Genomic DNA, 13,771 nt, shown 5'->3' with positions numbered 1-13,771 from the left:
TTAATTTGTCTTGGTTACTCAAATACTGCATTATATTCCCTTGTAACACCTCTAGACATCTATTTGGTTTTCCTTTTCTGATACAGTAACAGTCAATTATAGTGCATCAGCTTGGCACCTGACACTCTACATGTGACAAAGTTACGGAAAGAGATATTTCAAATAATGTTTAATATTTTCTTTGAGGAGCATAGTAATGACATGCTCCTCGTGACATGACATAGAAAACAATTGCGGTGAATTAATGTCTTTGCAAGAATCACAGCCCGCTTGGGGTAGAAAACTGACTACCGTACCAGTTTGCATCTCTTCTACTCTTCTGTTGAATCCATAAGAAGATAGCATATGTGCTTCTTCCTTATCTTTGTTCTCCTCTTACAGCAGATAAAACCAAAACTGAAGACATAGTAGCGCAAGCGTGGTAAAGCCATCCACCTCATTTTTTTGATGCTGACCTTATTTTGAAATATTTTTCCAACAACTATCAATGTAGTAATTCATATGGAATTGATCAGAAATTTTTGTGTTTAGGATTGAGCTGTGGCTGATTTCTAAAGCAGGAATAACTCATTATTTGAGTTCAAAGTCCAGCTTTCTAATATCCTGAAAGGATGTTTCATCCTGGCTGCAGGAGTGGAAATTTAAGTGCCTTACCTAAACGCACTGAAGACAAAAACGACTCAGGTCAATTGAAGTAATCCTATTAACTTCTTTGCTGCTACTCTTTCTTGGGCAATATGTGGAGTAGAGGGGCAAACTGATAGCAAACAGCAGAATGTGGACTTCAGAGGGCAGAAGAGTTTAATTTTACAGTAAGGAAAATATTGGCTTCTTAGCTGTAATCTGATGCTTTCCTCTATTACGTGGATTGATCTGTATGGTTCTACATAGCCAGTAGAAGTCCGTATCCATTTTTGCAATAACATGTTCTGCTTGGCTGTTATTTTAGCATTTCGAAGTTTGAAGAACGGTGCTGTTTCCTATATGTACTGCACAACTCGGATGACTTTCAAATCTATTTCTGCACAGAACTTCATTGCAGAAGGTACATCACTGTTGTTACTTCAGAAAAAAACATAGGCTGTGGTGGGGTAGATGGTGTCTACATGCGCAACAGGGACTGACAATTTAAGAACTATGGTGAAAGTTGGTCTAAGCATCCTCATTAATCACCATCTTTCATGCAACAGCGTAGTGCTGCGGTACCGTGGAGAGGTATGAGGGTTGAAAGGTCAAAGAGCAAGCTCAGACACACGTTAGAAACAAATATGATTATGAATTTAATTTTCTATTTTTTTAATGCTTTGTGGCATTATTTTTCAAATATTTACCAAGTTAAGGCTTACTACAAGTGTTTGTTGTCCCCAATCCAAGAAAGCATTCTGAACTTAAAATGGACTTTCTGAAGTGGGAACGTTTAGGGTAACAACAAGATCTAGTCAAGATTTCTCTTTTACTTTAACTAGAATTTTATGTACAATAATGAAGAAGCACACTTGATTTCCTTTATATTAGCACCACATTTACATAAGTAAGATTGTACCAGTATCTCTACGCGAAGTTTGCCAAGGGTTCATTGCACAAAATTAGAGTTGTCTCAGAGCTGTGTTTCTGCTCCATAAGCTTGTGGGCTGTGGTCTTAAGCTGATCCAGAAGACATTCACAGAGGAAACTTCATGTCTTTGTGTTAAAAAAGGCTGAAATTTTATTAAAAATTGCAGTGGTACTCCATATTAATGGCTGTGGCCACCTCTGAGCCCAGTTCCTAGCTCGTCCTCTCATTATTCTAGTTCATATAGTTTTTTTTACTACATTCATTCCCCTTTGCATTTGAGCACTTATAAGACAAGTAAGCAATATCTTAGCATGACATGATATTTGCATTTCCATTCTTTCCAAGAGGTAGAAGTCATAAGTTTTTTTTTTCCCATGAGAAATTATAAATTAAACCTGTTTTTCATTCAAGCAGAAACTTGAAAATAGCCTTTCTGCACTGCAAAACCTCCTCAAAGTGTAGGCAAGACTTATAGGTACTTTTCATGATGCTTTAGTGCTTTCTTTCGGCATAAAGAAATGGTGATGTAGGATAGATTTTCACCTGATACATAGATTTTGAAATATGAATTCCATTAACAATGGATGTCACAGATGACTTGCACATACAAAAGGAGTATGTAAAAGAAGTAGGAAAACTGCATATTTTGACTGTTAATTCTCCATGTAAATAAAAATACTTTTTTCTTTTTGACAACAAACTTTTACACTGGGTTTATACTTAGTATATTAATGTCCTCTTTTGTATCATTCATTAATTCAGAGAGAAGCATTCTCTTTAACTCCACGCTGTCTCCAGCATGTATTTTTTTTCCTTCTTTAACAGGTTTTTTGACATGGTGAACAGTATCACTGAAGAAATAGGGAAGACTACAGAAGAAGGGGAATGTGATGGAGACTCTCTAGAGGTATATTTACTTCCTGCCCCAGCCCCAACCCCCACCCCAGCATACTAAGAATTTGGGAATTCTAGTGTAGCATTTCACTGAAGGGAGTAAGTTACTCATCCCTTCTCTGGAAGAAGTTAGACAATTTATTGTTTACAAAATTTTATCCTCTACTGTTTATAAAGGAATATTTCTTTTTGATGGTCCTCATGGAGCTTCTATAACCAGCATAGCTAATTCTCTTGTATTTCAGTTAGCATACTGGTTTGAGAAGATACTCAACTCTGGAATTCTTCAGTCGTGCTTATTATAGAGCCATTCTTGTAACAGTTACTTCAGAATGTAGTGGTAGTCAGGCAGCATTAACATCTTTTTAAATTTTAAAGGCTGTTTGTTGTCTGTTTCATGCATCGCTGGAATAATGTACACTTCCGTTACTGGCAGATCATCTGCGCAACAAGTAAGGGTAGAGTTGTGGCAAGGCTTGCCCTTGCTAGTTGCTATCAGTAGGTCAGCACAGCGACGAGCAGCAAACTCAAATGACATGATGATATTGTTGCTGCGAGGAGTCTGCTTATACCCTTAGTCCACCAACTGATACTGAAGCTTAGGGTGCCCTACTTCTGTTACCACTCCTGTTAGCTCTGTTATAGCTTGCCTGGGCATGCCATTACCCGTGGTATTCTCATCTTGGGTTTTTCTCTGAGCTTATGCATAACTGAAAAGTGAGAACAGGGCCGTTGGTTGCAATGCAGTACTGAGGGTGTTCAGGCTTTCTTTTAGGTGCCAGGGAACAGGGCGGAATATCTAAGACCACGTTGTATCACATGAAAATCTTGTGTCCCAAAGTTTTAGAGAAATTGAGAACTAACTGAGGGGGTCAATACTAGTTAATAAATACAGCCAACCCTCTGTCCCAGTTTTGATGTTGGCATTTTATAATACATGTGAAACTGGAGATGAGACGAAAAGAAACCACTAAAATGACTTGTGAGATAGAAAAATACCCCATAATGAGAACCTTCGGGTGCCCAATTTGTTTGTTAGCAAAAAGAAAAGCAGTGGGTGACTTTATTACAGTGGGTGACTTTATTACAGTGGGTAAGTATTTTTACAGGGAAAATTACTATGTGCTGATGGTCCCTTTAATCTATTGAAGAAAAATGTAATGAAATACAGTGACACCAAAGAAATTTGAATTAAGAGGGATGATCTCACTATGAAAGTAAATAATTGTGGAAGCAAAGTAGTAAAAAAAAGTAGTGGATTCTTTTCTTTATTAAAGATTGCAGCCTTTATTTTATTATTTCCTTTAGGAGGAAAAGAAAAAATACTTTTCTATCTAGTGACTGGGCTCGCTCATGGGAGTGAGCATGTGAAATTACCTATCTATGTTACGCAAGAGGACAGACCAAATAATCTATGTAATGACTGCTTCTGGACTGGCCTTAAACTCTTTGAAATTCAGATTCAGCTGAAACTACACTTAATACACTGCAATCCGGACTAACCACCATTGGCACGCTCTGCTGGGTGACCTGGCACTGGCAAGATTGAGGTTGTTCTGTTTTTGGAAGATGTGGTCAGGTCAGGAGAGCATCTGGAATAAATTAAACGTGTTCTGCCTTGCTTACTGTGTCCATGTGTGAGCCGAAGTTCTCAGTTTGGCACACAGTGCCCTCTGTCGTCTTCTCTTATTTTTACAGCACTTGCCAGCACAATTGCAGATGCTGTTGGCTTAGACATACAATTATAACTGGATGAACATCTTGGCTTTATGCACTTACCTGAAATCGATACCTCAGAAGCCGATGCTTTTTCTTGTGCAGTCAATGAAGAAATATAGACATGTCTGCATGGTATTCAAATTGTCGTCTTGAAGTGTTGTTCTTCTCCGTGGTCTGCAGGAAGCAACTGTTGTCCTAGATGCCTTAGTTATGAGCACGGTGTCAGGTGGAATTAATCTTATCCCTCTGTTTCATTTCATGTTATTGTTCGCTTTTCAGTATGATTATGAATATGATGAAAACGGCGAGCGAGTCATTCTGGGAAAAGGAACTTATGGCATTGTTTATGCAGGACGAGATCTGAGCAATCAAGTCAGAATTGCTATTAAAGAAATCCCAGAGAGAGACAGCAGGTATAGTAACTGTGGCTGATTCCAGATTTTGTGCATTCCAGAATTCCATCATTAATGGGATCAATCAGATTACTGATCGAGGACTACCTCTTCTACAAAGCTGCCAATAAATTACCTGTCTGTGGTATATAATGGTGTTCCCTGTCATTGTAACTAGATGTTTCTAAGTTACAGAATAGATTATGATCACAACTGGGAATTTAAGTGTTTACTGGTTTTGGTACTGGTAGTTTATAATACTGCTACTTTGCAAAAGCGATATTGCTGAAGTACAGAATCTCACTCAAACACCCTGTGATAAGTCCTGTCTACTTAGACATGCTCAGCCATGTCTTTATAAAAGAACCATTGAAATTCATTATTTATGGAGTCCTTTACAATTCTGAATCTATTGGTAAGAACATTTTCCTTTCCTGTTTGTGCTTAACTTATTATGAAGCCCCTTAAGATTAGAATAAATCACGTGGAATGAGCTCTTTTCCCACATTTTTTTAATAGAGTCTCTTTATGGCCTCAAGCTGCATCAAGGGACGTTTAGATTGGATATTAGGAAAAATTTCTTCACAGAAAGGGTTATCAAGCACTGGAACAGGCTGTCCAGGGAGGTGGTTGAGTCACCATCCCTGGAGATGTTTAAAAGGTGGGTAGATGAGGTGCTTGGGGGACATTATTTAGTAGTAGACAGGTACAGTTGGAGTTGGTGATCTCTAAGGTCTTTTCCAACCTCGTGATTCTATGATATATGTGTTGTGTTCTCTTATTTATAAAGGTTGCTGTGTAAAGACCACACTCTTGGTGTCCTTTGTACTTGTGTATCTGGAGGCTTGCCGTGCATCCTAATTTGAATACATAGCTGTCCACAAGTACTGTGATAAAAGTGATAGCAAGTCTAGTGATAAGAATTTTCAAATGCAACTGACTGTTAAACTGTCAAGTTGTTCTTATTCTTAAATTATACATTAGCTGTTGTTTTTTATAGTCAAATGTTGTACAAGCTGCTGCTTAACAGGTGACGTGAGTGCCTGGATCTTTAAAATGTCTCTCAGACAGTGTCTCTTATCAAAGACTGCTGGCTCCAGCTTATGTTCAGGAAAGCTATGAAAAATAGGAAATAAAGTCATTGTGCTGGTTGGTAACAGAAAGATAAATCCCTCCTTTCCTAATGGTATAAGAAGTAATTTTTATGAAGGAAACTCTTCTGATAAAACAAAGCACTTTTTGGTGGCAGGAGGCATTGCATACTAAATGGATGGAGGTAAAATACCGAGTGTACCAACTGGTGAAGTTTTGTCTATCATTTGTCAGGAGTGAAATCCATATTCCCAAGTTTCTTGTCGTCTCTTGCTCATTTGGCTTTTTTGGTTTACTGCTATGATCTAATAGATAGCTTGTCCTTCAGCAGGATTTCCCATATTGTGACATACTGCATTTCCTCTGTAGGAGAAAATAACAGTATTGTTCTCTGTGCAGTATCCAATCTACATATTGATATAGATATATCAGGAAAGAAGATGGTTTTACTTGTCCCTACACAACAGTTGCCTTAAAGAGAGCGTTAATGTTCAAAACACTAGATACAAGAGGCTTTTCTAACCCACCACAATGGCTGTTATTCTTCTCACTTTTATCTAGAATATATGTTCCTGGAGGTAAAAACGCCATTTGTGGAAAAGAAGCACTATGCTCTACCAACCTATCCAATATCAAGTACTGTTATTTAAATTGTATTGGAGCGTAGGTGTTAACGGGACACTGTGTGATAACTCTTATAAAGTTTTCTTTGTGCAATTTATAGACTAGAAGGTCAATAATGCCAGTTGATGTGCCCACTCAGTTTCTTTTTCATGGGTCTCTCTTGTGGGCCTTCATTGAGTTATTCTCTTCTCATTTAGTTGTTCTTTTCTTTGATATTTACAAAATGAATCCTCCTAAATCTTTCTTAATCCATGTATATATTGGGTATTCAGTGTGGACATGTGTGTGATGTAATAATTTTTCCATGCTCGTAGTATTTTAAAGATACTAGAATTCAGGTTATGGAAAGGGGAATCCTTCCATCCTCTATATTGTTACTGTAAATTGAACTTAAAGGTGTGTTGTAATTTCTCAGACAGTATGGCCTAATTACGTAAAACAATCTCGTGACTCAAAATAGAGCTGCAAGTTTTGTATGTGCTAAGAAGAAATTTTTTGTTTATAACAACTGTGGTTAATAGAAAACAAATATTAGCCTGAATTAAAGCAGTAACTAATGAAAAAAAATCCAGATTTTTCTTCTCCAATACACACTTCTAAAGACTTGTCAGTCAGAACGATTTCAGGTTCAATGTGTAAAGCATACCAGAAAAGAGATAATTAAGAAGCTGTTAGTCTTTCATATAGGCTTTCACAAGTATTTTCAGGTTTGCAGGACAAATTTCAAGTACTATTCTTCTAATGGCAAAGTAAGAAAAAATTATTAATTTCTTTCTCATTAATTATAAATTGATCTTTTAGCACTTGGAAAGAAATCTATGGAAAGAAAGTGAATTCTTAGTATTTTCAAAGTAAAAATGGCCATCTTTAGGATTTGTAAGAAATAATTAGGTTCCGAGTCAGAGCATGAACAGGAATGCAGTTATTTCTGTTCAAAAGCAGTGAATCTTCACTACCGCTGTATGTTAATTATAAGCTACTGAATAATTTACTTAACTGTCAGGAAATGTTAGACTATAGAGACACATTCTGAAAGAAAAGGAGATATTCCTGCAATGCTATTGCCCTCAAATGCATTTCCAGCACTACAAAATAGTACCGGTGGCCATATCAACTTTCCAAGTTAAAGTAAAATCATGTTGGGTAGATGATGAGCTTTCTAGGATGTAGAATTTGTCTTTCTTGGTGCCATTTAAAGTGTTCTAGTGACTAAGTTGTAAGATAATAAATGCGTCATCCTACTGGAGAATTTTCTTATGGCTTTACTATTTGCTAAATTATTTTAGCTGCTCAAGACTCAATTAACTTTGCTGTTTAGAAGTGCAGGCACAAGAATTATAATTGCCTTGCTGTGGCTGCTTTGAATGAATATCCCATTAGTGGAACGCAGGAATATAATCTCTGTTGGGTTTGCATTTCTGAATGACTAACAGCATAGTCAGAATCTTCATAGTCAGGTGTGGTGAGACAAGCCAAAACTCAAGTTAGTTTTTGGTAAATAGACTCAGAGTTGCATAATCACACTTTTCATTAACCAAATATTTTCCTTGTTTACTGCAACAGTTGTTTTCCAGAGGGATTTTCAGATGCCCACTTTCTTTTTTCTTTTCATTTCCCTCCGCTTTTAAGACCTAAGCCTCCACTTGCTACTTGATGCTGTTGTTAGGATGAGCTGATAAATACCTGCCACCAAAAAGGAATGGAGCTCACTGGCACTTTTCCCCTACAACTTCGATTGCATTCCTGCTTTGATAGCATTCCTGGCACTGGCACTCTGCTGGCTCCAGGGTGATGTAATTCCTGGACTTGAAGCAACTAAAAGCTACCCCTCTTCCCGATACATAAATAAAATAAAAGCTTTCTGCCTGTTCCTCAGGGATGAGAATGTACTAGTGTTGATGTGAGGTCTTTGCTGAGAACAACATGCTGAAGGTAAAGATGGCATTGAAACTGTTCCTTTTGATTGCAAATAACTGCAAGGTTGAGTTTGCAGTTGTGTTTACTACTTCCTCAGTATAAGCATCTGAATATGTCCTCAACTTGTTCAAACTCCAAACCTCCTTCTCATATCTGGACTGAAGGAAGGAGATCCGTGTCCTTCATCTGTTTCAGCTACCCTGAAAGTATGACTGCAGATGTTAGTGCAAATAGCCACCAGACTCTCAGCATATTGTCTATTTTTTGCCAGAAAGTACACAGAATCTGGCAGCTGACCTCCTAGGGTGTGTGCAACTCACCCGTGTTTAGGAATAAAGCTGAGGGCTGGCCCAGAGAGCACATCAGCTCTGAATTCTACTGGTATTCCACACTGGAAAAGGATCTGGACTCCTGAAACCACCTTGGCAAAAAGACTGCTGAAAAGTTTACATCTCTGAAAAATGTTTTACCGTGGACTGAATTGCATTTGATGAAATTGTTTTGATCAGTTCTTCTGAATATCTCCCCGTTAAACTATACCTCTTCTTTTAGGCTGATAGCTAACCTCTCTTGCTTTCAGATAAGACTCCTACTTTAATTAATTAAACTTCACTGGTGATTTTTTTTCATTATTGAAGTGATTTTAATTATACACTAATTTTCTGGTTTACTAGTTGACTTTTCAGAATCCAACCACTTGCCCAACTGTTTATTCTCTTTGAGTTAGGAGGAGTTCTTTTTCCACAAATTGTATTTTGCTCAGTCTGCCTATGTACACTTATAACATTTTGTGTGTGTATGTGTACACAATATTATATATGTTATGTGTGTTTACATAAGATTACATTATTTGTTAGTATGTGGTGGTAACAACCCCTGTTGTTAAATGCATCTAATATGTAGTCATTTTCAATGTAAACATGTTTCATGGGACCCAAAATAGAACATCAGCTGCTACAGAAGGTGAAGTTCAAGATTGAATAAACTGCTTTTTTTTCTTTCCAGGTACTCCCAACCTCTCCATGAAGAAATAGCTTTGCATAAGCATCTCAAACATAAGAACATTGTCCAGTATTTAGGTTCTCTTAGTGAGAATGGCTTCATTAAGATATTCATGGAACAGGTGCCGGGTGGTAAGTTGTGTGAGAGACTGGTTTGATGGTTGGTTGGTTTGTTTGGTTTTTAACATTTTAAAACTATAAAACTTATAACACTGCAACAATGTATATTTCATGCAAATGCAATATTCTTTAATATACATGTTGTAAATTAATGGGGCAAACTGTTTTCCAAGTGCTTGAATCCTCTTGTTCAGTATTTAGATAGGATGTGTTACAGATAAAGCTGAGATCATTGCTGTGCCAGGCGAGCTTCTTTCACCTACAAAGCAGAGATCATCTGTGGTTATCCTGTTAGAAAGCCCGTAGCTAGTCTTCCTCAGGAACCTAAGACAAGAGAATGGCAATTGCTGATTGTTGCTTCTGTTTGAGACCAAACAACTCACAGCAGTCAGACGCAACAAAAATCCCACATCTTGAACTTAGCTTTTCAAGAAACTGTGGAATTGGTGTAGGAACGAAGATATGCATGTGTATATCCACCCTCTTTCACTCTTTTATAACTTTCCTCTGGGGCATCTTCTCTCCAGGCAAAGAAGAGACATGAGCACATTTATTAAATAGATTCTAATCTGCCTGCTTGAGGAAGCATATGCTTCTCTGCTGCAGCTGAGGACAGTGGAGATGCTGGGACTCTTTTTAATTACTCTAGCCTGTGATGATGCAAGTAAGCATTCTTCTAGAGAGGCCTTTGGTTATAGGAGAGGTGCCCATACTTGGTTTGGGATTGATATTTGTTGTTACTTTTCTTTTCCTTTGAGGGAGAAGACAGAATTTAATTAGATTTTTACTCACTTTTTTATTCCCCAAATTTATAGGCAGCCTTTCTGCTCTTCTACGATCAAAATGGGGACCATTGAAAAATAATGAGCAGACAATTGGCTTTTACACCAAGCAGATCCTTGAAGGATTAAAATACCTCCATGATAATCAAATAGTGCATCGAGACATAAAGGTAGGAATTTGCGGAACAATTAAGCTTGGTAGTGTTATATAACTGAACAGCCGTTTACTTGTCTTGTAATTTAAAAGCTTTTTTCCCCGTAAGTTCTTTATTTTCACATACCCTCTCTGCTACGTAACAAAGTGTTTGGGTTTTTTATTCTAGAAGAATTGCTATATAGCCACTTAAGATGTGATAAAGTAGATATTTCTATTTCTATTTTCAATGATCAAACTTTCATAAAAGCTTATTAGAAGTGAAGAAGATTGTGGATGGGATATTAGCAGGTTCTTTTTGAAGGACATTGCAGATGAAAAAGGTGTCTTGACTAAAAAAGCCCTTTCATCTCTCTCAATGTCTTTAACTGAATTCGTGTAGTATTCCTGTAATGAAGTTCACTTTGTGATGAAGTTTCTGCTATTGGGATTATGTAAGGCGGGAACACTATAGATTCCTCTCTCATCTCCCCCCCTTAAGAGCCTTAGGAGGTAATTTTTACTTACTGAAGAGTGCATTGTAGAAAAGACTATGCCAGAAGTCTTAGATGATGAGTCAGCAGACAAAAATAATGGCTCTGAATGTTCTGTTCCTCAGGGTGATAACGTGCTTATCAACACATACAGTGGAGTGTTAAAGATTTCGGACTTTGGAACTTCAAAGAGACTTGCAGGAATCAATCCATGTACTGAAACTTTCACTGGTATGTTCCCAGAGGAGACTCCTTCCTCACTTGAACTTGTGTGTAGGATCAGAATCCACAGCTGCTCAGCTTTCATTGACTTCAAATGAATATAAAAAACTGATGCAAGAATAATTGCTTTTGTGTACTTAATCCTAAGATATACTCTATACTTGAATGCACTGCTCAGACAATGCTGTTATGGAAGTTGCACTTGAGACGCGAGAGTTCTGTGTACTTCGCTTTTTCATCTTGCTGGTTGGAGGCCAACTTTTGGTTTTTTCCTTTCATGACTGGATTGGACATCCTGGCTTCATTTCCAGAACTGCTGATCTGCCTGTCATTAATTTGATCCTCATTCTGATTGATAATTTGATTTTGTTATTAAATCACGCAGTGTCAGTGCATTAAATAACTATGCAAAATGAGAAGTGACTTCTTTTCATTCAATCCTGTGCTCATCCATTTCTGATTTAAATGGAACAGAATCAGAATAACGTGTCAGGTTGATACTGTTACTTCAGAAAAAAAATGTTCAAATCACCTTCTGGTTTTGGTTCAGATTTTAGCTTTCACTTCCTTTTCCTTTCTGAATGCAATTCAGACTGAGCTTCTTTTAATTTTAATCTGTCGTACAGTAAATGAAAATTATGTCTGATCCAAAGCTCATTGAACCTTCTGATAATTGTCATTGACTTTGAAATGCAATATCATCAGATCAGTAGATGTCATCAGATGCTTTTAGCACAAGTAGTATTTTGAATTTTATGTAGAATGCATTGCTTACTCCTCAGGGATTTTGTTGCTCTTCTGCTTTAGCTCTCTGTTTGCATCATTTGTTCACCTAAGTAAAAAAATCAGTATTTTTTTTTTTTAAACAGGTACCCTTCAGTATATGGCACCAGAAATCATAGACAAAGGACCACGTGGCTATGGCAAGGCGGCAGACATCTGGTCTTTGGGATGCACAATCATTGAGATGGCTACAGGGAAGCCCCCATTTTATGAACTGGGAGAACCACAAGCGGCTATGTTTAAGGTCAGATGTCTTCCTTGTAGAAATCAGACCAGTATTTGTAAACACAGGAAATCTTATGATTGTTTTGGAGAAGCTAGAATTACAGACGGCAGGAAAAGAAGATAAAGGAGATGCTTCGTTAGTGAGGATGTTAGGAAGAATAAGCTGATTCAACTGAGTGGGAGTGATACGTAGTTTTGAAGAGAGGAATGAAGCAATAGCAGCTATTCAGCAGGCTGGGTGTTTAAAAAAACACTGAGAAAGGAAGCAGTTTTCTGCTTTTTGAGAGCCTCTATTTGCAGTTGTGTTTTTTTAAATATAATTATTTATACATTTTGTAATAGTTTTTTTTTCCTTGAATTAATAAACTAGTTAGAGAAAGATTGTATCAAAAGTTGAGAGCAATATACTGCTTGTACTGTCTAAACACTTTGTTGATGCTATGTAGTGTTTGGGAAAAGAACAGTGTAGACCATTGTTTTTTTCCTTTATTTTCCTTAGGTGGGAATGTTTAAAATACACCCAGAGATTCCTGAGTCCATGTCTGCAGAAGCCAAGGCTTTTATATTGCGATGCTTTGAACCAGATCCTGATAAACGAGCTTTTGCTCATGAGCTACTTGTAGATGAATTCTTGAAGGTTTCGAGCAAAAAAAGAAAGTCCCCATCAAAGCTCTCAGGTAAGCATTGCTAAACTTCATCTGGAGTTTTTCTCTTGATGATGATGCTGTTTCCTGAAACTGCTGATTTAGTCTTTAAGATGAACACAGCAGATCTCCATTGCAGGTGAACGTAAAGTTATAACCTTCTCTTCTAGCAGCTTGCTGCAGAAACACTGTTGGAGCAGAATTCTGTTGTGTTGTCACAGAGGTGATTTATATAAGTACTTCTAATAAGGTTTCTAAAAGTCCATTTCTGACTTTGTGCAGCTTTTGTGGGGTTTATTTCTTTTTTAATTTGCATATGTTTTAATTTGAAGAATGTTTCCATAGAGTACACTTTTGTGTAGTGTTAGAACATGCTGTTGAGCCTCAGGGGAGTTTTCTACATGAGCCAAGTACTCTTTGTCCCATAGCAAATGTGCATATACTGCATTATTTTTGTTTCATATGCTCATTTCCTGTAGTGTTCTAAATTATGGAAAGTAAGTAAGGAGTCTTCAGAGTATGAATGGCGTATTTTCGTATGTATATATGCACACATATAGAATATCTTCTGTATATTTTTAGCATGATACTTAAAAGAAATAAAAATACCAGGTGAAGAAGATGTCATTGGATGAGCGCTTTTAATGTGGTTTCCACCCTGCAGGTTAAAATTAACTTTAAATCACAATAAATTATACTTTTAGATACTGTATTCAGAGGAGCATCCAGATCGCCCATAGAAATGGGAAGTGAGTTATCCTTTAGACTATGCTTGTTTTCTCAGTTACTGTTTCAGCACACTTAACTTTCTTTTTTCTTTGCTTTTCTCCCACAGTTCTTTCAGCTAACACAAATGGTGAGTTTTAACATACTTATCTATCAAAACATAACTGTGTAGATACTGTTAGCAGTTACTCTGGTGTATAATTTGTCACACGAAAATGTTGCAAAGAAAAGTGGTCACAATTATGAAAATAAATGACCTTTCTCTGTTAGGAACCTCTAGGGTTTTTTTTTTCAATTAAAACTACTATTCGTAATCCTGACAGACTACAGCTTCATTGTCTAGGCAGATAGGTAGTACAGGCTTGAAGGGCTATGTTGCTGTTACAAGGCCATTTAGTGGAAATTTGAACAAGAAACCAGATGGTTGTTTTATAGTATTGTAGCTATA

General features: G+C 37.2%; 1 protein-coding gene across 1 annotated transcript in view; it reads left to right on the top strand.

The window, feature by feature from the left end:
• Positions 1-13,771, top strand: part of MAP3K5 (mitogen-activated protein kinase kinase kinase 5) — a 106,749-nt gene that overhangs the window by 75,531 nt on the left and 17,447 nt on the right. Inside the window, exons 13-21 of the mRNA XM_054061142.1 lie at positions 950-1,045; positions 2,381-2,462; positions 4,448-4,581; positions 9,199-9,326; positions 10,130-10,266; positions 10,849-10,954; positions 11,815-11,972; positions 12,453-12,630; positions 13,433-13,453. Coding sequence (XP_053917117.1) covers positions 950-1,045; positions 2,381-2,462; positions 4,448-4,581; positions 9,199-9,326; positions 10,130-10,266; positions 10,849-10,954; positions 11,815-11,972; positions 12,453-12,630; positions 13,433-13,453 — 1,040 coding nt within the window. The remainder of the gene's footprint in view (positions 1-949; positions 1,046-2,380; positions 2,463-4,447; positions 4,582-9,198; positions 9,327-10,129; positions 10,267-10,848; positions 10,955-11,814; positions 11,973-12,452; positions 12,631-13,432; positions 13,454-13,771) is intronic.

The sequence above is a fragment of the Cuculus canorus genome, chromosome 3 (genome assembly GCF_017976375.1).
Source record: "Cuculus canorus isolate bCucCan1 chromosome 3, bCucCan1.pri, whole genome shotgun sequence".
Lineage (NCBI taxonomy): Eukaryota > Metazoa > Chordata > Aves > Cuculiformes > Cuculidae > Cuculus > Cuculus canorus.
Note: the sequence above shows the minus strand (reverse complement) of the source record. Positions and strands in the feature narration are given on the sequence as shown.